The sequence below is a fragment of the Gadus macrocephalus genome, chromosome 15 (genome assembly GCF_031168955.1).
Source record: "Gadus macrocephalus chromosome 15, ASM3116895v1".
Classification (NCBI taxonomy): Eukaryota; Metazoa; Chordata; class Actinopteri; order Gadiformes; family Gadidae; genus Gadus; species Gadus macrocephalus.
The window spans coordinates 7,094,042-7,112,515 of NC_082396.1; the positions used below are offsets into that span (position 1 = coordinate 7,094,042).

At 46.4% G+C, this 18,474-nt stretch overlaps 4 protein-coding genes across 7 annotated transcripts; 2 read left to right on the forward strand and 2 right to left on the reverse strand.

Moving 5' to 3' along the window:
• Positions 1–624: 624 nt before the first annotated feature.
• LOC132473078 (uncharacterized) lies at positions 625–2,536 on the reverse strand. The gene has a single exon (XM_060073031.1). It carries the CDS (start codon positions 2,017–2,019, stop codon positions 640–642), a length of 1,380 nt encoding a protein of 459 aa, XP_059929014.1. The 5' UTR covers positions 2,020–2,536; the 3' UTR covers positions 625–639.
• Positions 2,537–2,852: 316 nt separating this feature from the next.
• Positions 2,853–6,509, forward strand: LOC132473079 (myelin and lymphocyte protein-like). Its single transcript, XM_060073032.1, has 4 exons — positions 2,853–3,181; positions 4,461–4,625; positions 4,727–4,879; positions 5,742–6,509. The coding sequence occupies exons 1-4, from the start codon at positions 3,089–3,091 to the stop codon at positions 5,814–5,816; spliced, it is 486 nt and encodes a 161-aa protein (XP_059929015.1). The 5' UTR covers positions 2,853–3,088; the 3' UTR covers positions 5,817–6,509.
• A 135-nt stretch (positions 6,510–6,644) lies between these two features.
• mrps5 (mitochondrial ribosomal protein S5) lies at positions 6,645–14,682 on the reverse strand. The gene is made up of 13 exons (XM_060073839.1): positions 14,653–14,682; positions 14,039–14,108; positions 12,526–12,618; positions 11,867–11,992; positions 11,584–11,697; positions 11,226–11,345; positions 10,808–10,842; positions 10,074–10,164; positions 9,559–9,605; positions 8,171–8,228; positions 7,946–8,008; positions 7,564–7,700; positions 6,645–7,126 (listed from the first exon to the last, which is right to left on the reverse strand). Exons 1-13 carry the CDS (start codon positions 14,680–14,682, stop codon positions 6,902–6,904), a joined length of 1,209 nt encoding a protein of 402 aa, XP_059929822.1. The 3' UTR covers positions 6,645–6,901.
• Positions 14,683–15,972: 1,290 nt separating this feature from the next.
• Positions 15,973–18,448, forward strand: lhb (luteinizing hormone subunit beta). 4 transcript variants are annotated; one of them, XM_060073404.1, is made up of 3 exons: positions 15,973–16,109; positions 16,738–16,856; positions 17,486–18,448. In XM_060073404.1, the coding sequence occupies exons 1-3, from the start codon at positions 16,037–16,039 to the stop codon at positions 17,729–17,731; spliced, it is 438 nt and encodes a 145-aa protein (XP_059929387.1). In that variant the 5' UTR covers positions 15,973–16,036; the 3' UTR covers positions 17,732–18,448. The 4 variants fall into 4 exon arrangements, with proteins under 4 accessions (XP_059929387.1, XP_059929390.1, XP_059929389.1 ...); XM_060073407.1 differs by having other exon boundaries at positions 15,974–16,109; positions 17,475–18,448; XM_060073406.1 differs by having other exon boundaries at positions 16,013–16,109; positions 16,741–16,856.
• Positions 18,449–18,474: the final 26 nt, after the last annotated feature.

Here is an 18,474-nt window from a genome sequence, read left to right on the forward strand (position 1 = left end):
CACCGTGGAGACGTCATCATCACCGTGACGACCGTCCTCATCATCTTGGAGACGTCCTCATCACCGTGACGACCGTCCTCATCACCCTGGAGAGGTCCTCATCACCTTGGAGACCGTCCTCGTCACAAACACAGGCTGGGATGGAGAGTTGATGACATCACTGACCTGCTGACTAGTTGCTAGTTAGATATGTAGACTAGTTGTATCACTATATGTAGTTTGAAATACATCTATTGATGCACTTAGACACATCAACAGTGATGGAACCTGGGGTCATTGGGTGTTTTGGGTCTCGCAACATCATACACCCTCAACCAGGCGACCCAGCCGGGATTGATCAAGTCCCAACTTGTGTTTAAGTAGCATGTACCCACGGATCGCCCCTCTTGATCCACAGCCATCTAGAGGCCTTCTCAGCTGCCTCTGTGGTGGTCTTGATGGCCTTTCTCTAACGTGCACCTGTGACTCCAAGCATGCTGTATGCTTTGCAGAGAGATCGCGCTGCAAAGCCTCTACAGCCCACCTCTATTGGCACACACCGGGCACGCCACCCCCGTCTGCGGCACTCCTCCACTAAGTTGGCATACTTGGCACGCTTCCTCTCAGTGGCCTCTTCCATGCGCTCCTCCCAGGGAACTGTCAGCTACAGTAGGACCACTGTTTGGTTGAATCTGAGAACAGAACTATGTCTGGTCTCAGGGTGGTTTCCACGATGTGCTCTGGGAATCTGAGCTGCTTCCCCAGGTCGGCCTTCATCTGCCAGTCCGGTGCGGTTCCAAGGAGTCCCGCTGCCCCCCTTGGCTTGGGCTTAGGCTTCTCCCCTGCTCGAATGAAAGCAATCGCCTGCCTTGCTGGTCGGAGAGGCTTGTTCTGGGTGATACTGGTGAAGATGGTTTCTGCTATCGCCTTCAGCACCTGGTCGTGGCGCCAAGTGTAGCGTCCTTCTCCCAGGGCTTTTGTGCAACAGCTGAGGATGTGCTCGAGCGTTCCCCTTCTGAGGCACAAAGAACATGATCGTGCGTCAACCTTGCCCCAGCAGAAGAGGTTGGATGGGCTGGGTAAGACGTCATAGACGGACGCAATCAGGAACTTGATCCGGTAAGGCTCAGCTTGCCAAAGCTCAGACCAGGAGATCTTGCGGTCCACTGCCTGTTCCCATCTCGTCCATGCGCCTTGCTGTCGCATCCCCACCATCTGGCTAGCACGCAGTTCCTCAACGCCAGCTCTGACTTCCTCTTGGACCAATCGGCGTCTGTCTTCGCCCAGGGCTTTGTCGTAGCATGTGGTTGCAACGCTACCAAGCCCTGCTCGTCCAGACGCCACTGGGCCGACCAGCACGCTGTGACGCAAGCGTGACTCCGCCTGCTCGACTGCTTCCTGCGCCCTCCACTTCCTTCCTGTCCTGACTACGATGCCAGCCTGGGAGACCTTTGGATCACTGGATTCCCTGTACTGCAGCACCTCTCTTGCACGGGTTACCATGAACTCCTCATTCAGGCTGCTAATGGGGAGCTTCAGTTTGTTGTTGTGCCCGTATAGAGCGATGCTACTCAGGCTTCGTGGCAGGCCCAGCCATCTACGGAGGTAACGGCTGATCCTCCTCTCGAAGCCCTGTACTGTTGTTATTGGGAACTCGTACACAAGCAGGGGCCACAGAATCCTGGGGAGAACACCGTGCTGGTAAATCCAGGCCTTGAATTTACCAGGCAGACCAGACTTGTCCACTGCTGTCAGCCACGCCTCCAGCTCCCGATTTGTGGCCTTGATGGACGCAGCGTCCTTCAGGGTGCAATCAAAGGTCTTTCCGAGGCTCTTGATGGGTTTCTCGGTGACTGATGGAATCTGGGTGCCGTCCAGAGAGAAGCGGAACTTGTCAGTCACTTTCCCTCTCTTGAGCACCAGGGACCTCGATTTTGCAGGCTTGAAACACATCCGAGCCCAGGTGATGATCTTCTCCAAGCCCTGAAGGATCCATCGGCACCCCGGCACTGACGTCGTCGTTACTGTCAGGTCGTCCATAAAGGCTCTGATGGGGGGCTGGCGGACTCCAGACTTGGAGAGCGGACCTCTGCACTCGACTTCTGCTGACTAGACCAGCATGTTCATGGCCAAGGCAAAGAGAATCACTGAAATAGTGCATCCAGTGATGATCCCTTTCTCCAGCCGATGCCACTCAGATGTGACTGTCCCAGAGGTGACTCTCAGCTTGAAACTCTTTTAATAGTCCAAGATAAGGTCCCTAATTTTACCTGGGACATGGTGCCGGTCCAGTGCTGTTTCCACTAGCTTATGAGGAATGGATCCATAAGTGTTGGTGAGATCGAGCCACAGCACTGCCAGGTCTCCTTTCCCTTCTCTTGCCTCTCTGATCAACTGCGTAACCACACCTCATTTGCTTCTAAATGTAAAGCTTTTTGCGTTGTAACCGGCCTGTGTTATGTGCTTTTTACATTTAGAAATCTCTTCTGTCCTACGCAATATCTCTTAGGAAATGAAATAGCAACGACACAATAGTTAGATATATAAATTAGTTTTTATCACTATATGTAACTATTCATGTGTAACTATAATTTCACATATAGACTTGTTTTATCACTATATGTTACTATTCATGTATAACTATAGTTTGATATATAAAATAGTTGTATCACTTTATATCTATTTATGCATAACTATAGTTTGATATATATTTGTATCCCTGTCCCTATCTCTGAGTCTAAACACCTTGTGTGTGCCCATTGTGTCCTGCACTAGTACATAACTCACCCACATAGCTTGGGACTGGTCAGACAGGTTTCAAGTTATTTCCAATAAAACACTGGTGGGAGGGGAGGAGTCCTTAAAAAACAAATTCAGTGAGTACTCAGTGAGCGTATCATTCAGTCAGAGAATTCAGTCATCTGTAGCGAAGGCATCTACCCTGAGCTCAGATAGAAGTGTAGCTCTATAGAACTAGATCTCAGATAGAAGTGTAGCTCTATAGAACTAGACCTCAGATAGAAGTGCATCTCTATAGAACTAGATCTCAGATAGAAGTGCAGCTTTATAGAACTAGACCTCAGATAGAAGTGCAGCTCTATAGAACTAGATGAGCAGAATGGCGTCGACCTCAGCTGACGTGCTGCCGACTGGCAGCCGGATCTTCACCTCCATCCCAGACATCTTCTTCATCCCTGAGTTTGTGAGTACATCCTCTACTCACATGCCCTCATTCGCTACTCACCCTCCCTTAAAACATATCTACGCCTGACTGTTGACTGACTGACTGACTGACTGACTAACTGTTGACTGACTGACTGCCTGTTGACTGACAGATTGACAGATTGTTGACTGACTGACTGTTGACTGACTGACTGCCTGCTGAATGGCGGATTGACAGACTGTTGACTGACTGACTAACATAATTGTGGAGAATGGGATTAGCGCGGGATTAGAATGTTATTCACATATATATACCTATATCTACAGATAAATGTATTATGTATCATAGATTTATACAAAATCAAGGACAAAACGGCAGCATAGCTACCTGAAGGCTAACAGCATAGCTACCTGAAGGCTAACTCTTCTCTAACTAAACTCCCTTCATTGAACAGAACTGGTTTCTCCAGTTGGATGATTGACTCATCTCCTATTGGTCAAAAGTCCAACGGTCTAATGTTGCTTAGCAACAATAGAAAGGCTTGGCACACAGACGAGGTCATCATAGTGACATCCATTAGTGCTGCTGACGTCATAGACAGACTCAGAACCAGAACACATGACGTTTCAGGGAAGTAGCTTAGCATTGTGTCTAGAGTAGCATGTTTTTTTTTTTTTACCTTTATTTATCCAGGAAGGTCCCATTGAGATATAGTATCTCGTCTTCCAGGGAGTCCAGGCCAAGATAACTGACAAGTACAGTTACAGTACAGAGAAGAGTACAGAGAAGACATAGACCACAAGCAAGAATACATTTAAAAATGTTAATGATACAGAGAAGAGGCCAGGAACAGTGCTATGCTACCCTATGGAAGGTATACACTACTATGCTAGATAGCATATGCTACGCTGCACATGTGATACTGCAACATGTTATCCTTCTATCTGACGAGGCAGGTTTGTTGAAACATGTCACGTGACTAGGATGAGGAACTGTTCCAAACCAGAATGCACTGGAACCTGTTTACCAAGGGAGGGTAACACAGTCATGGGGTGTGTGTGTGTGTGTGTGTGTGTGTGTGTGTGTGTGGGGTGTGTCTGTCGGATGTGTGTGTGTGTGTGTGTGTGTGTGTGTGTGTGTGTGTGTGTGTGTGTGTGTGTGTGTGTGTGTGTGTGTGTGTGTATGTGTGTACCGGTGCGTGTGTGTGTGTGTCCTTGTGTGTGTGTTTGTGTGTGTGTGTGTGTGTGTGTGTGTGTGCGTCCTTGTGTGTGTATGTGTGTGTTTGTGTGTGTAACGGTGTGTGTGTGTGTGTGTGCAGGTCTTCGGGGGTCTGGTATGGACGCTGATCGCCTCCACCCTTGTGGATCCCGCAAACCCCCTGGGCTGGGTCATGTTCGTCTCCATCTTCTGCTTCGTCATGACAACTCTCTGGTTCTTCATCTTCGCCTGTGGAGCCAATCAGGGTGGCATCTGGCCCTCCTTGGTAAGACACATCCTCTCCTCCTCTCCTCCTCCCTCGACTCCTCTCATCCTCCCTCATCTCCTCTCCTCCTCCCTCACCTCCTCTCCTCCTCTGGTCTCCAGGATGTGGGCTACCACTTTGTTGCCGTGCTGTTGTACCTGAGTGCGTCTGTGGTGCTGGCCTACTACACCGTGTTGATAGGAACTCTCGCATCAGCTGTCTCCGTGCTGCCGCCCAGCGCCCTCAAGATCTACCGCCTGGACATCGCTGCTGTGGTAAGGACTCTGGGGTTAGACAGTACAGAGACAGGTCATTATGGAGCGGGTAGGGGTTAGACAGTACAGAGACAGGTCATTAAGGAGCGGGTAGGGGTTAGACAGTACAGAGACAGGTCATTAAGGAGCGGGTAGGGGTTAGACAGTACAGAGACAGGTCATTAAGGAGCAGGTAGGGGTTAGACAGTACAGAGACAGGTCATTAAGGAGCAGGTAGGGGTTAGACAGTACAGAGACAGGTCATTAAGGAGCAGGTAGGGGTTAGACAGTACAGAGACAGGTCATTAAGGAGCGGGTAGGGGTTAGACAGTACAGAGACAGGTCATTAAGGAGCAGGTAGGGGTTAGACAGTACAGAGACAGGTCATTAAGGAGTAGGTAGGGGTTAGACAGTACAGAGACAGGTCATTAAGGAGCGGGTAGGGGTTAGACAGTACAGAGACAGGTCGTTAAGGAGCAGGTAGGGGTTAGACAGTACAGAGACAGGTCGTTAAGGAGCAGGTAGGGGTTAGACAGTACAGAGACAGGTCATTAAGGAGCAGGTAGGGGTGAGACAGTACAGAGGCAGGTCATTAAGGAGTAGGTAGGGGTTAGACAGTACAGACAGGTCATTAAGGAGCAGGTAGGGGTTAGACAGTAGAGAGACAGGTCATTAAGGTGCGGGTAGGGGTTAGACAGTACAGTGACAGGTCATTATGGAGCAGGTAGGGGTTAGACAGTACAGTGACAGGTCATTAAGGAGCAGGTAGGGGTTAGACAATACAGCGACAGGTCATTCTGGAGCAGGTAGGGGTTAGACAGTACAGACAGGTCATTCTGGAGTGTATTTTGTGTATTGATATTGTGATTATCTCTCTCTCCAGGTGATGTCTTATCTCACCACACTGCTCTATTTTCTACATGCCATCTTCTCTGCTCTGCGGTGGAAGAGCTCCTGAGGAATGAAGATCAACAAAGTTCAGACAGCCCTTGTTAAAATTAGAATCAATTAATCAGTTGAAGATGATATGGTGATATAATCCTATTAGATATCAGCATAGCATACGATCAGAATACTATACTGTAAAAAGTAGAGAACTTCAGCATCCTAAATATTCTGAGCAAAACATGTTATATAAACTATCTGAACCTCCCTGGATACCCTGACCCTCTAACCCTAATCTTCTTTCACTAACCCTCACCCTCTATCCCTAATCTTCTATCACAAACCCTCACCCTCTAACCCTAAACCTCTATCCCTCACCCTCACCCTCTATCCCTAACTCCAACTCTCTAACCTCCAGCAGTCTGAACTATTTTACTTGATTAAAGTAACGAGGAGACATTTTACAGTCTCAACAGGTCGTCTTAGTTAGTTAGTTTAGACAGGGCTAGGGTTAGCTTCAGCTAGCCATTTCAGTGAGTTAGTTTAGACCTGGGCTAGGGTTAGCTTCAGCTTGCCATTTCAGTGAGTTAGTTTAGACCTGCGCTAGGGTAAGCGTCAGTAGCCATTTCAGTGAGTTAGTTTAGACCTGGGCTAGGATTAGTCCAGGTCCCTTTTTTTATGTTTCCGTTAATATTCGCAAAAAAAACTAAAACATATACACTTGACATTTGAATCTGAGATGTGTAATAAATATATTTGATATTAATTTGACCCGTCTGAATTATTTCAGAATATATAGAATATCCCTTACAATACCAGCTCCTAACTGGTTACCCTGAATGTGAGGACTCATGGACCTAGTTGCGTCTTGCTTATGATCTCTACAAAGAAATTGAACAAATTGAAAGTGTGGCATGTTTTATTGTGTTCAGGTTTGACCCAGAATATGACATTGGAACATCCTCTCATTTCTGTTTTAACCTCTTTGTATGTTGGTGGTTGTACGTCATGACACATCGTCATGACGACGTCATGAAACGTCATGTCCTGTCGTCATGTCCTGTCGTCATGTCCTGTCGTCATGACGATGTCAGGGGCAGTCCAGGTCCCCAGTGGCCCCGTCTCCTGGGCGGTCCTGATGCGGCGTCGTCGTGGTGGTTACCAGATGGTGCGTTTGGCCGAGGCCCAGACGGAGCGCTTGGAGCCCTGCGCCACGCGCACGTCGGCCCAGTGCAGCCGGGCGTCCGGGGCGTGGTCCTGGGGCTCTGCGTCGGGCCGGGCCCCGCCCTCCGGCCGCGCCACCAGCAGGGGGAGGGGCCCCCGCTCCCCCTGGAACTCCACCACGTTCAGGCGCTGCCGGTCGGCCCGCGACTGGTGGGTCTCCTGCCCAACACACGCCCCACACGCGACATCATCAGCATCACGACGTCATCAGCATCACAACATCATCAGCATCATGACATCATCAGCATCATCAGCATCATAACATCATCCTCATATGAAATCATCATCATCATGACATGATCATGACATTAGCATCATGACATCATCATCTTAATGATTTGTTTCAATGGAATTTCATATAAATCTATTTAAATGCCAAAACAGTCTGATGGCCGGTGAACAGAGAGTACCTGATTGGCCAGGCCGGTGAACAGAGAGTACCTCATTGGCCAGGCCGGTGAACAGAGAGTACCTGATTGGCCAGGCCGGTGAACAGAGAGTACCTGATTGGCCAGGCCGGTGAACAGAGAGTACCTGATTGGCCAGGCCTGTGAAGAGAGAGTACCTGATTGGCCAGGCCTGTGAAGAGAGGGTACCTGATTGGCTAGGCCGGTGAACAGGGCCCTAGTGATGTTCAGCAGGTTGGTGGAGCCGTCCACCTTGCAGTACATGTCCTGAATCCCCATCAGTTTACACATAGTGATGACCGCCCGGTGGCAGTGGAGACCGTAACCTGGAGACATACAAGGAGAAGGACGGAGAAGGACGGAGAAGGACGGACAGGGACAGACAGGGACAGACAGACGGGGACAGACAGACAGACACAAAAGTAAATTATAATTGAATTCTGATAAACTGAATCAGTGGCAGATTATCTGACAAATGGAAGACTGAGGACATCCCTGACGAGAGAGGGAGAATGAGAAAGAGAGACTGACCTCTGACCTCTCAGACTAACCTCTGACCTCTCAGACTGACCTTGGTGCTGCTTCTTCATGCGGAGGGTCGTCTTCTTAAACGTAGATTCAATGTCGTGATAAACTGGAAGAAAAACACAAGGTTTCAGCGCGCACACACACACACACACACACACACACACACACACACACACACACACACACACACACACACACACACACACACACACACACACACACACACACACACACACACACACACACACACACACACACACACACTCACTGGTGTGGTTGTCGTATCTCTCGATGTAGTACAGGTAGTGGACCGCTCGATTCTTCGCCTGCACAAAATGAAGATGTCACCCGAGGTTAAGATGTCACCCTAGGTTAAGATGTCACCCTAGGTTAAGATGTCACCCGAGGTTAAGATGTCACCCTAGGTTAAGATGTCACCCTAGGTTAAGATGTCACCCCTAGGTTAAGATGTCACCCCTAGGTTAAGATGTCACCCCTAGGTTAAGATGTCACCCCTAGGTTAAGATGTCCCCCCTAGGTTAAGATGTCACCCTAGGTTAAGATGTCACCCTAGGTTAAGATGTCACCCTAGGTTAAGATGTCCCCCTAGGTTAAGATGTCACCCTAGGTTAAGATGTCACCCTAGGTTAAGATGTCACCCCTAGGTTAAGATGTCACCCTAGGTTAAGATGTCACCCTAGGTTAAGATGTCACCCTAGGTTAAGATGTCACATGAGGTTAAGATGTCACCCTAGGTTAAGATGTCACCCTAGGTTAAGATGTCACCCTAGGTTAAGATGTCCCCCCTAGGTTAAGATGTCACCCTAGGTTAAGATGTCACCCTAGGTTAAGATGTCACCCTAGGTTAAGATGTCCCCCCTAGGTTAAGATGTCACCCTAGGTTAAGATGTCCACCCTAGGTTAAGATGTCACCCTAGGTTAAGATGTCCCCCCTAGGTTAAGATGTCACCCTAGGTTAAGATGTCCTCCCTAGGTTAAGATGTCACACTAGGTTAAGATGTCCCCCCTAGGTTAAGATGTCACCCTAGGTTAAGATGTCACCCTAGGTTAAGATGTCACCCTAGGTTAAGATGTCCTCCCTAGGTTAAGATGTCACCCTAGGTTAAGATGTCACCCTAGGTTAAGATGTCCCCCCTAGGTTAAGATGTCACCCTAGGTTAAGATGTCACCCTAGGTTAAGATGTCACCCTTTGCATTTTTTATGCTTTATGACAAGAGTGAGAAAGACAGGAAGGTATGGGAGATAGAAGGGAGGTCATGGAGCAAAGGACCACGGGCAGGATTCGAACCGGGGTCGCTGCGATCAGGACCGAGCCTTAAATGGTTCCAACTGCGCTACCGGGGCGTACCTCAGATGACCCCTTAAGTTAAGACCGTTTTTATATGATTCTGGGTTCCCCCTTAAAGTGAGTTTTCGGTGAGTTGATCACCTTTCATGTGATGAGGACAGGGTCATGTGATGAGGACAGGGTCAGGTGATGAGGACAGGGTCAGGTGATGAGGACAGGGTAATGTGGTTGATGAATGGATTATATTGGCTGGGGGGGGGGGGGGGGGGGGGATTTGATTTGATATTTGATACACAGGTATCAAATATCTAAATATTGAAGAAAGCAGAGCGTGAGTTCTCCTTACCTTTCTCAGGGCTGTTGTCCTGTCAGCTGCTTTACCGAGAGCAAACCCTGAGAGGAAACAGTTGCTTTAGATCTGCTCTACATAGAGCAGCTAGACCCGCACTAGATAGAGCGGCTAGACCCGCACTAGATAGAGCAGCTAGACCGCCTCTACATAGAGCAGCTAGACGGCCTCTACATAGAGCAGCTAGACCTCCTCTACATAGAGCAGCTAGACGGCCTCTACATAGAGCAGCTAGACCGCCTCTACATAGAGCAGCTAGACCGCCTCTACATAGGGCAGCCGGACCTGCTCTACTTAGAGAAGCTGGAACTGCTCTACCTAGAGCAGCTAGACCTGCTGTACTTAGATCTGCTAGACCTCATCTATATAGAGCAGCTAGACCTAGTCTACATAGAGTGGCTAGACCTCCTCTACAAAAATCTGCTTATCTCCTCTACATAGAGCAGCTACACCTCGTCTACACAGAGCAGCTAGACCCTCTCTACATAGAGCAGCTTCATCACAGAGCTGACCTGCTGCCCCGTTGCCGTTGCCCACGGCCACCAGACAGCTGATGGACCTCTTCCTCCCCTCCTTGGCTGTCATGTTGAAAACACTCTTCACCTAGTAAACAACAAACAGACATTTCACATTGTAAACAACAAACATTTCACCTTGTGAACAAGAAACATTTCAATAAGTTAACAAACAACAATTTCATTAATTAGACAACAAAATTGTACAGGCCTACAGTAGCTGTTCCCCAGTTAAGAACAGTTAGCTGATGGTTTGGTAATCTTAAAGGTGCAGTTTCTTTACCATAAAGGGGCAGGGTGTTTACCATAAAGGGGCAGTGTGTTTACCATAAAAAAGGGGAGTGTGTTTACCATAAAAAAGGGGAGTGTGTTTATCTTAAAGTGGCAGTGCGTTTACCTTAAAGGTTGAGCCCTTTATATCTGCAGTATATAGGGGGTCCTCTTCCACGGGGTGCGCCATATTTGAATGGTGGCCCGGGTTGGACAAATGGCACTAGAGACTATGCATTTTAATATTTTCTGTCATTTTGGAATACCTACTGGCACTTTACAAAACACAGGACAGGGCAGGCCACTGCAGCTGCTCCTCTGTCATTGGAGAGATAAGGGGGGGCTACAGTCTGCTTACTTTTAAACACCAGCCCTTTAAGACTCCCTAGCTTAAGGTCTGTGAACTCAAGACTCAGCTAGCTTGGCTAAAAGAACATGGAGAGATCAATGAAGGGACTCACCTCAATCACACGCGAATCAAAGTCTTCAAATGACTCTGAAAGAGTGGAAATAACACTTTTTTAACTTAACTTTATACAAGCTCCTAGTAGATACAGATTATGTGTGATTTTGTGCCATCTGCTGGTGAAATGGTGCAGTATACTTAAGAGCAGTTACTGTAATTGAAATTGTGACGTCATGGAAGGAGATAACAACACAAAACTATGTACACAGCCTATGGGAGTGGCCTCCATGTCCCAACCCATTCTGCACAGACTTGTGATTGACTTTGAGCATCAGCACTTAGCTGAGCATGCATTGATATTCACATCCCTGGCCATGTCTGACGCGTGATTGTGATTGACTGATTGATTGATTGATTGAATGTGTGCGTGTGCATGTTTGCTTGTCTCTGTGTGCGAGAGTGTGCGTGTGTACCCCCATTTGGCCCAGGGTCCGGGGCCCCCAGACTGATGCCCCCCCAGGAATTTCCGGTCCATCCTCTTCCTCTCTTCACCTTCATCCTCCTCCTCTTCTCCCACTCATCTCTGGAACGCACTGCAGGAAGTGACATCACAACAGGCAGTTACATCAAAACAGGAAGTAACATCACAACAGGATGTTCCATTTTCCTGTAGTTTGTAGCGTGTAGTACTTAGTGGGTAGTAGAGTGTAGTGTGAAGTACTTGTTGTGTAGTAATAGAGTGTAGTATTTAGTGTGTAGTAGTAAGTGTGTAGTAGTGTGTAGTGTTTAGTACTTAGTGTGCAGTAGTAGCGTGTAGTACTTGGTGTGTACCTAGTTCTGCCTGCATCTCTAGCTGCTCTGCGTCTCCCCGTCTGGAGACGGCCTGCGGCGCTCCGGCCCGGAACACCGGGGCGTTCAACCCAGGCCACAGGAAGCCCGCCCTCCCTGGAACACACGCCACCGCCATCATCATCATCATCATCATCATCATCATCATCATCACCATCATCATCACCATCATCATCACCACCATCATCATCATCATCACCATGTGATCTTTATATTGGTAATAAACAGACAGACAGGTGAGCACACAGACAGGCAGGCGTCTCACCCTCTCCGATGTTTTGGCCCCTGTTGAGATCGGTCTTCATCTTGCGTTTGGTCCTCTTCCCGCGGCCCTTCCGGGCGCCGGCCCCCGTCTCTGCCAGGACCCCCCGCCACAGCTCATCGGCTGTTACTATGGAAACAAATCACACAACCGTTACTGTGGAAACACATAAGACACTTGTTACTATGAAAACATCAGAACCGTTACTATGGAAACATCCCAACCGTTAATGGAAAAACGTCACTACCTTAACTATGGAAACACATCACAGTACTGTTACATGGAAACACATCAGACACCCGTTAATATGGAAAGACATTACACTACCGTTACTATTGAAACATATCACACAACCGTTACTATGGAAACACATCACAAATATTACTATGGAAACACATTACACAACCGTTATTATGGAAACACATCAGACACCCCGTACTTTGGAAACACATTACACTACCGTTACTATGGAAACACATCACACATCCTTTACTATGGAAACCCATCATAAACAACCATTACTATGGGAACACATCACAGACACCTGTAACTTCTGTTACATCTGTTACTATGGAAACACGCCCCTTTATTACCGTTCTTGCTAAAATACCATCACGGTAGAAAGAGTGTGTCAATAAAGAAGAAGGATTAAGTAAACGTACACTTGTTGAAGAAGCTTCCATGCCTGACTGGCTGGAGGAGGGTCCGCTGGAGAGAGCCAAGAACCACAGCAGCCCCGCTGGCCTGGAGGGGAGCTGCAACCACACGCATCTCAGCACTGGAGCAGAGTACAGTTCTATATAGACTAGAGCCATGACCTAACTCTATCTAGAATAGAAGGGACAGTATACAGTTCTATATAGACTAGAGCCATGACCTAGCTCTATCTTGAATAGAAGGGACAGTATACAGTTCTATATAGACTAGAGCCATGACCTAGCTCAATCTAGAATAGAAGGGACAGTATACAGTTCTATATAGACTAGAGCCATGACCTAACTCTATCTAGAATAGAAGGGACAGTATACAGTTCTATATAGACTAGAGCCATGACCTAGCTCTATCTTGAATAGAAGGGACAGTATACAGTTCTATATAGACTAGAGCCATGACCTAGCTCAATCTAGAATAGAAGGGACAGTATACAGTTCTATATAGACTAGAGCCATGACCTAACTCTATCTAGAATAGAAGGGACAGTATACAGTTCTATATAGACTAGAGCCATGACCTAACTCTATCTAGAATAGAAGGGACAGTATACAGTTCTATATAGACTAGCTCTATCTAGAATAGAAGGGACAGTATACAGTTCTATATAGACTAGAGCCATGACCTAGCTCTATCTAGAATAGAAGGGACAGTATACAGATCTATATAGACTAGATCCATGACCTAGGTCTATCTAGAATAGAAGGGACAGTATACAGTTCTATATAGACTAGAGCCATGACCTAACTCTATCTAGAATATAAGGGACAGTATACAGTTCTATATAGACCAGAGCCATGACCTAACTCGATCTAGAATAGAAGGGACAGTATACAGTTCTATATAGACCAGAGCCATGACCTAGCTCTATCTAGAATAGAAGGGACAGTATACAGTTCTATATAGACTAGAGCCATGACCTAGCTCTATCTAGAATAGAAGGGACAGTATACAGTTCTATATAGACTTGAGCCATGACCTATACCTAGAATAGAAGGGACAGTATACAGTTCTATATAGACTAGAGCCATGACCTAGCTCTATCTAGAATAGAAGGGACAGTATACAGATATATATACACTAGAGCCATGACCTAGCTCTATATAGAAGGGACAGTATGACCTAGCTCTATATAAAAGGGACAGTATTCAGTTCTATATAGACTGGGTGAATGAAAATGACACAGTTATGGAGTCGGTCTTCCTGTGATATAATTAACTACATGTATATATTAATTATTATTATTATTACTGTTGGAGAGGCATTCACAACAATACTACAACCCTGCAGTATTGACCTGGAGGACACGGCAACTCTCTTACTACATCAACCCCGCACCTCCAGGTGCGGGGTTGGTGTAGTGTGTAGTACTCCTCCACACCTCCTCCACACATAATTTACACCTCCTTTATATCGCCCTGCTGAACACATTACAAACATGGAAAGAAACGCGAAGTTATTTACCTCCGAGTGAGAAAGGCCGCCATGTTGGATCTGTGGGGTCCTTCAGGAGGACGAGGCGGTTAACATGTGCCTGTTCGAAATAATACTCATTTAATATACCTTACACGAAGCAGATACAGCCTGGGAATCTGACCAATTGTCTGGCGATGTCAGGCTCATGTGTTTTATTTTATTTTATTTACAACATCATCAACAAATAAATAAATAACGCAGGTGAGATCTTCTATAGCACGGGTAGCAAACACGGTGCCCGCGGGCCTGTGTGGGCCCTTTTTTCAGAATGTACATGTACGTTTTCTCAGTGACAGAGAACGAGGGAGAGAGACAGAGATAGATAGAGAGCCAGAGAGAGGAGAGAGAGAGAGAGAGAGAGAGAGAGAGAGAGAGAGAGAGAGAGAGAGAGAGAGAGAGAGAGAGAGAGAGAGAGAGAGAGAGAGAGAGAGAGAGAGAGAGAGAGAGAGAGAGAGAGAGAGAGAGAGAGAGAGAGAGAGAGAGAGAGAGAGAGAGAGAGAGAGAGAGAGAGAGAGAGAGAGAGAGAGAGAGAGAGAGAGAGAGAGAGAGAGAGAGAGAGGACGAGAGAGAGAGGGCGAGAGAGAGAGAGAGAGAATTCCAGCGTCTTCCGACAGGATGCAGGTGATCCCCATCTTAGAGTCAAGGCTGAACAACACAACGTTTCATAATCTCTTCCGCTGAACTCTTCCAACACCTGCCGAGGAACAACAACAGTTGGACTTTACTGTAGTGGAACAACATCCAACACAAGGAATGACAGCAGCTCTACAGTCAATCTGGCAAAAAATACGAAACAAAAGTCCTAAGTGAAATATTTGTGGAGATATTTATTGTGGGTTGTTCGGATAAAGTAAAGCAGAACAACAGTCCTCCTCCTCCCTTTCCCTCCTCCCTCCTCCTCCTCCCTCCTCCTCCCCTTCTCCTCCCCCCTCCTCCCTCCTCCTCCTCCTCTTAGAGACAAGCCCCTCCCTTCTGCTCCCCCTTCCTCCCGCCTGCTCCCCCTAGAGACAGGCCCCTCCCTCCTGGTCTCCCCATATATAGAGCTCCTTCCTCCTCCCTTTACTCCTCCACTAACGCAGGTGAGTTCTCCTCTTCCTCCTCTTCCTCTATCATTTACTAAATTCATATTTTAAATGTTTTCTATGGATTGCGTTTCTATTGATTCCATAGATGTTGACTATGTATTATAGGTTTAATATTTACATTTTGCATTATATTTATGATATTAACTACGTATTTATATTTAAATATTTACATTTTGCATTATATTTATGATATTAACTACGTATTTATATTTATAACATGATTGGTACTAAGTTAACTCATTACCATAATAACACAATAACTCCAACTATTAATAACGTAATAATTTTTTTACTTACTAACCTACCAATGTAATAATGTAATATTGCAATCATTTAATTATTTAGTAATGTAATAATTGAACGTATCAATAATGCATTAAACAAACAATTTACTAATGTAATAATGATATAACTAATGTAATAATGATATAACTTACTAATGTAATAATTATATAACTTACTAATGTAACATGATATAACTTACTAATATAACAATGATATCACTTACTAATGTAATAATGATATAACTTACTAATGTAATAATGATGTATCTTACTAATGTAATAAAGATATAACTTACTAATGTAATAAAGACATAACTTACCAATGTGATGTAATAATTCAATCACTTACTAATCTAACAATGATGTAGCTTAAAATTATAATAATGATATAACTTACTTATGCAATAACAATATAACTTACTAATGTCATAATGATATAACTTAATAATGTAATAATTCAATCACTTACTAATGTAATGATGATATAACTTATTAATATAATAATGATATAACGTAAGTAATGATGTAAGAAGTTACTTACTGAATAAGATACAACCTAATAATGTGCTACTAACCTGCTGACTAGGACTAGCTTAACCGGGTGTTTGTGTTGCAGCATGGTGAGCAGCTCCTTCCTCAGGCTCCTCCCCCTCCTCTCCGTGGCGCTGGGGGCCCTCGCGCCTCTGGGAGGTAAGAGCCTGACAGAGAGACACTTAGAACACTCTAGAACACATGGCAACATGCTTCACCACACTAGTAATAGAACATACCAAAATACTCTGAAACATAGTTCAATATTTTAATTATAGTTTAATATGCAAAAACATAGTTTATAACAATTTTAATCCTTTAGATCCTAGTTCAATATCCGAGAGTCTAGAACAATGAGACATATGAAACTCAATATCTGGAAAAGGAGACATGAAACTCAATATCTAGAACAAGGAGACAGACAGACACTCAATATCTAGAACAAGGAGAGACAGACTGAAACTCAATATCTAGAACAAGGAGACAGACAGAAACTCAATATCTAGAACAAGGAGACATATGAAACACAATATCTATAACATGGAGACATGAAACTCAATATCTAGAATCTAGATATTGAGTTGCATGTCTCCTTTTCTAGATGTCAAGATCTAGAACAAGGAGACAGACTGCAGAGCTCTGTAGCCTATCAGCTGCCTCTCTGCTTCCAGTAGCCTATCAGCTGCCCCTCTGTGTCCAACAGCCTATCAGCTGCCCCTCTGTGTCCAGCAGCCTATCAGCTGCCCCTGTGTGTCCAGTAGCCTATCAGCTGCCCCTCTGTGTCCAGCAGCCTATCAGCTGCCCCTCTGCCAGCTGGTCAACCAGACGGTCTCCGTGGAGAAGAAGGGCTGTCCCGGGTGCCACCCGGTGGAGACCACCATCTGCAGCGGCCACTGCATCACCATGGTAATACTGCGTCACTGTGGTAACACTGCATCACCATGGTAGCACTGTGTCAACGTGGTGTGACTGCATCACCATTACTGCATCACCATTACTGCATCACCGTGGTAACACTGCATCACCATTACTGCATCACCGTGGTAACACTGCATCCCTGCGGCATTCTGGGAGGTGGGGGCCTTCTCAGGTGTCATGGGGGCATGGACTACATGTTATAACGGTCGTATTGTGATCAACGTCTCTAGACTTAGAACCCACGCCTCCCCCCCACCCCCCCGGTCCTCGTGTGTGCTGTGTTGTGTGTATGAGGACCCGTCCACGGTCCCCCCGGTCCTCATGTGTGCTGTGTTGTGTGTATGAGGACCCGTCCACGTTCCCCCCGGTCCTCATGTGTGCTGTGTTGTGTGTATGAGGACCCGTCCACGGTCCCCCCGGTCCTCATGTGTGCTGTGTTGTGTGTATGAGGACCCGTCCACGGTCCCCCCGGTCCTCATGTGTGCTGTGTTGTGTGTATGAGGACCCGTCCACGGTCCCCCCGGTCCTCATGTGTGCTGTGTTGTGTGTATGAGGACCCGTCCACGGTCCCCCCGGTCCTCATGTGTGCTGTGTTGTGTGTATGAGGATCCGTCCAGGGTTCCCCCGCGGCTCAGCAAGGTGGTGCAGAAGGTGTGCACCTACCAGGAGCTGCAGTACCGGCCGCTGGAGCTGCCGGGCTGCGGGCCCGGGGTGGACCCCGTGGTCCACTACCCCGCCGCACTCAGCTGCTCCTGCTCCCGCTGCTCCATGGAGACCTCCGACTGCACGGTGGAGAGCCTGCAGCCCGACTTCTGCACCAGCACCTCCCTCAACTACTACTGACTCACCTTAACTACTACTAACGCACCTTAATGTCACCCTTAACTACCACTCGCACACTGTAACTACTACTGACTCACCTTATCTTCTACTAACTCACCTTAACTACTACTTAACCCACTTAATGCCACCCTTAACTACCAATAGATAGATAACTATTTAACCACTACTTTCTCACTTTAACACCTTGTAACTCACCCTTAATTACTGCTAATATCTAACTATATCTAATATCTAGCTAACTCACCTTAATCATGTACTGCAATTGGATCACCTTTATCCAACCATTCAGTACTATTCATTCACCTAACCCCTTAAACCCTACTATATCACCTTTATTTAACCCTTAACTACTAACTCCTCACCTCGACTTCTACCAGATTATCTTAACTATTACTATCTCAATTTAAAATAACTCTTTACTACTAGATCACCTTACCTTAACCATTAGTTGTTACTCACCTTGACTCCTAATAGGTCATCTTAATTTCTTCTTACTGAACTTCACTTAACCCTCTAACTGTGACTGACTAACCTTCGATGACCTCTACTAACCTTAAGGTTAGCTTCATAAACATTTACCAGTCACTATCAACCGCTAATCTAAACGTCATTAAACACTAATTAGGCTCTTGCTGTGAATACAGCCGGTCCAAAGTGACCTCATTGTATCAACATGCTATTCTCCTTGCTGTGACTGTGTGTAAAGAATTGATCAATAAAATGTACAGAGCTATGAATCTGTGTGCTTTGATAACTGGTCCCA

Bases quoted from the DNA above. Each gene is read 5' to 3' on its own strand.
- lhb (XM_060073404.1), top strand. From the start codon at position 16,037: ATGGTGAGCAGCTCCTTCCTCAGGCTCCTCCCCCTCCTCTCCGTGGCG. The intron at 16,110-16,737 runs GTAAGAGCCTGA...CTCTGTGTCCAG, and splicing joins GGCCCTCGCGCCTCTGGGAG to CAGCCTATCAGCTGCCCCTC. The intron at 16,857-17,485 runs GTAATACTGCGT...GGATCCGTCCAG, and splicing joins GCGGCCACTGCATCACCATG to GGTTCCCCCGCGGCTCAGCA.
- LOC132473079 (XM_060073032.1), top strand. From the start codon at position 3,089: ATGAGCAGAATGGCGTCGACCTCAGCTGACGTGCTGCCGACTGGCAGC. The intron at 3,182-4,460 runs GTGAGTACATCC...GTGTGTGTGCAG, and splicing joins TCTTCTTCATCCCTGAGTTT to GTCTTCGGGGGTCTGGTATG. The intron at 4,880-5,741 runs GTAAGGACTCTG...CTCTCTCTCCAG, and splicing joins GCCTGGACATCGCTGCTGTG to GTGATGTCTTATCTCACCAC.
- LOC132473078 (XM_060073031.1), bottom strand. From the start codon at position 2,019: ATGGACGACCTGACAGTAACGACGACGTCAGTGCCGGGGTGCCGATGG.
- mrps5 (XM_060073839.1), bottom strand. From the start codon at position 14,682: ATGGGGATCACCTGCATCCTGTCGGAAGAC. The intron at 10,165-10,807 runs GTGAGTCCCTTC...GTTGTTTACTAG, and splicing joins TTGATTCGCGTGTGATTGAG to GTGAAGAGTGTTTTCAACAT. The intron at 8,009-8,170 runs GTGAGTGTGTGT...TTTTTCTTCCAG, and splicing joins GAGATACGACAACCACACCA to TTTATCACGACATTGAATCT.